Source organism: Morone saxatilis, unplaced genomic scaffold, assembly GCF_004916995.1.
Source record: "Morone saxatilis isolate NCDOM2014 unplaced genomic scaffold, NCSU_SB_2.0 Contig8, whole genome shotgun sequence".
Classification (NCBI taxonomy): Eukaryota; Metazoa; Chordata; class Actinopteri; family Moronidae; genus Morone; species Morone saxatilis.
Window position 1 is genome coordinate 17822494 of NW_023340257.1, and position 3726 is coordinate 17826219.

At 39.0% G+C, this 3726-nt stretch overlaps 1 protein-coding gene across 1 annotated transcript in view; it reads left to right on the plus strand.

Moving 5' to 3' along the window:
* LOC118341591 (extracellular calcium-sensing receptor-like) overlaps nucleotides 1–1153 on the plus strand; it is an 18151-nt gene extending 16998 nt beyond the window's left edge. Inside the window, exon 8 of the mRNA XM_035679887.1 lies at nucleotides 246–1153. Coding sequence (XP_035535780.1) covers nucleotides 246–1153 — 908 coding nt within the window. The remainder of the gene's footprint in view (nucleotides 1–245) is intronic.
* The last annotated feature ends 2573 nt before the right edge of the window (nucleotides 1154–3726 follow it).

Here is a 3726-nt window from a genome sequence, read left to right on the forward strand (position 1 = left end):
TGTCTGTATGCAGTGCCAGCTGTCCTCCAGGGTCACGGAAGGCTGTCCGTCGTGGAGAGCCTGTTTACTGCTTTGACTGTGTACCATGTGACAGTGGCAAAATTAACAATCAGACAAGTGAGCTTGAAACCAAGCAATAAATATCACAATGATTAAATGTATTTTATTAGGTCAGGTAATCAGGTAATATTTAAATACTGAATATTTTAAATGAGCTACTCTTTTTTTAACCCTTTTCCCTTTAGACTCAATAGACTGCAGATTTTGTCCCAAGGACTTCTGGTCAAACAAAGACAGAACAGCCTGCATCCCTAAGAAGGAGGAGTTCTTGGCTTATGATTCCTTGGGTATAGCCCTGACAGTGACCTCTGTGGTGGGTGCCTGCCTCACTATGACTGTCTTTGCAGTCTTTTTCTATCATAGAAACACAGCCATTGTCCGTGTGAATAACTCTGAACTCAGCTTCTTCATCCTTTTTGCACTGACTCTGTGTTTCCTGTGTTCCTTGGTGTTCATTGGAGAACCAACACCTTGGTCCTGCATGCTGCGCCACACTGCCTTTAGCATTACATTTTCACTGTGTCTCTCGTGCATTCTGGGGAAGACTCTGGTGGTGTTGGCTGCTTTCACTGCCACCAGGCCAGGGGACAACATCATGAAGTGGCTGGGGCCCAAGCAGCAGAGGTTCATTATTTTCAATTGTACTCTGGTTCAGGTGGTTATCTGTGCTGCCTGGCTCATTGATGCTCCTCCTTTTCCATCCCGAAATACAAAATATGAACGCTCAAAGATCATACTGGAATGTAGTGTTGGCTCCAGCCTCGCATTCTGGTGTGTTCTGGGATATATTGGTCTACAGGCCTGTCTGTGCTTTGTATTAGCTTTTTTGGCCCGCAAGTTGCCAGGTAACTTCAACGAGGCCAAGTTCATCACTTTTACCATGTTAATCTTCTGTGCTGTGTGGCTAGCATTTATCCCTGCTTATATCAGCTCCCCTGGAAAATATGCAGATGCAGTTGAGTCATTCGCCATTCTGGCTTCCAGTTTTGGCTTGTTGGTCTGCCTGTTTACTCCAAAGTGTTACATTATTTTGATAAAGCCAGAAAAGAATACAAAACAGCACCTAATGGGAAAAGACAATAAGCATAAGTGATAAGTTGACATTTTCTTCGAGATGTGAGATTGACATTTACTGTTCAATGTCATTTAAAAGTAGTCTTAACAATTTATGACTTATTTCACAATTTGTATTGACTGGGCAGCGGCAATTATATGCAACTGATATTTCAGCTTTGCAAGTGAAGTACAGTGTAGAAAGCATTAAATAAGTTTAATCAGAAAAAGCTTATAAGCTTAATCTATATTTCGAAGAAACAATGATTTTACTTTGGGAACCAGCTAGACAAGTATGTTCAGTTATTACATAAGTATCCTGTAGATAAACATGTATTCCAATAAATAAATAAATAAACAACATTTTTGATCATGATATGGGGATGAAATGCACGGGGGGGGCATGACACAGGGATACATGCATTAGAGAAGAAAATATGAATAATAAAAACAATAAAAAGAAGACAATGAGTAAAGGTTGGATTTTCTGAAATAGAAGTTTCAGCTGTTACATTGTATAAATGCATTTAACCATGTGGATACAACCCAAAAATTGCAAGAATCATGCAATTAAATTAGCTTATGCTGAACTTGTTCGAAACCTGCACTGACTCCTGGATGAGTAATGGACACGTGGTCCTGATGTTGAGCAGAATTAACTTGCAGGAGTGGGCTATCACAGCAATGTTGGTGGCAAAGGAGTGCTGGTCAGCTAGTGTAACATCCAAGTTATCTGCAGTTGAGGCTAAGAACACCACAGAGTTCTCAGTAGGAATGGAGTCCTGAGATGCCTTATCTGGAAGAAAGGAAAAGCTCGGCCTTGAATGCACACCTTATGAGAAGGTGGTGTGCATTCTCTCTATAACTTATAAATCATGATGATTAAAATACCTTAGTTGTTGCATCAATTAACATATTGTTCTTGCATTAAAGGTCCAGTGTGTAACATTAAGGAGGATTGATTAGCAGAAATGGAATATAATTTTCATAGATATGTTTTCATGAGTGTATTTATAACCTGAAAATGTGTTTTTGTTGTCTCATAATGAGTCATTTTTATCTACAGAGGTCCTCTTCTGTGGAAACTGCCATGTTGAACCACCATGTTTTTACAGTAGCCCGGAACGGACAAACTAAACACTGACTCTAGATAAGACCTTCACGTTTTTTGTGACCTCTCATTTTTTCTACAATGGTCCTTTAAATCATGAATGCTGTATTGTTCATTCTTGTACATTCCTGAATTAGTCCATTAATTAATTCATTATTCTTCAAGCATGAAGACGTTTACTGACCAAACTGGTTTTATCATATTAAAAAAAGAGTCACCCCACAACCTACCTTGAAGTCAATCATCACCTTTCACCGTCATCTTTTTTTCTTAAAAGTGCAGTGATGTGTGAATTTCCAGCTCACATTGGCTGATTGATGTTTCTCTTACGCTAGAAAAGCCATAAAGGTCAGCTCCCAGGTCAGAATTACCTCAGTGAAGGAGAGGGTGGCTCATGATGGGTTGGATCACTATTATCTTATTCACTCTGCTGGCAATGTCAAAGTCAGAAAACCAAACATGTAAAGTGATCGGGCAAACAGGGTTTATGGAATTTTCAAAAGAAGGTGATCTTATTATAGGAGGAGTTTTCTCTTTGAGTCGTACACGGATACTGATAGATAATGGTTACCAGGCATTTCCATATTCATACTGCAAAATGTAAGTGACTGTGCTTAAAATATGTAAAAACTGTTATGCAATGTTAAAGTAAAATTGCATGTTTTATATGCATTGCAAAATGATAATGTGTAAGTTTGTCAGTAATGTGTCGACACTGTGTATGCAGGTGGAATGACAGGGAATTGAAATTTGCCCGGACAGTGATTTTTACTGTGGATGAGATCAACAGGGATACTAAGCTCCTTCCCGGAGCGAGTCTGGGCTATAGGCTGTACAATGGCTGTGGGGAAGAAAATGTCATACGGGCAGCCGTAGAAGCTATAAATGGAGAGGACTCAAAGGGCTGCAGTGGTCGGATCCAGGCTCTCTTAGGTCATTCATCTTCTGGACTGAGTAAAGACATAAACATCATACTAAGCCCACTATCCATTCCACAGGTAAGAATAAAAGATTGGGAAATAACTGCAAATTGTTACATTTCATTGTCCTAGCTGTGTATTTATATTTCCATCTTTATAAAATATATACACATATCATATTTAACATGTTTTTTTTTTTCTTTCAAGGTTAGCCATTTTTCAACCTGTGCTTGTCTGAGTGACAAAAGACTATATCCCACATTCTTCAGAACTGTGCCAAGTGACTACTTCCAAATCCTCGGTCTGGTGCAGCTTATGAAATTCTTTGACTGGCGCTGGGTGGGGATTATTTACTCTGAAGAACTATACTCAGAGGAAGGAACAGCTGAATTCACTAAGGAAGCAATGAAAGAGGGCATCTGTATTGAATACAAAATATCTTTTTCTGAGACATCTCAAATGCTCTCAAAATTTGATGCTATTGTAGAGACAATAAGGGAATCCTCGTCAAAGGTGGTCCTGTTGTTTACGTCTTTGTCTTACATTAAATCATTCCTGTCAGATATGGAGAATTATAATATA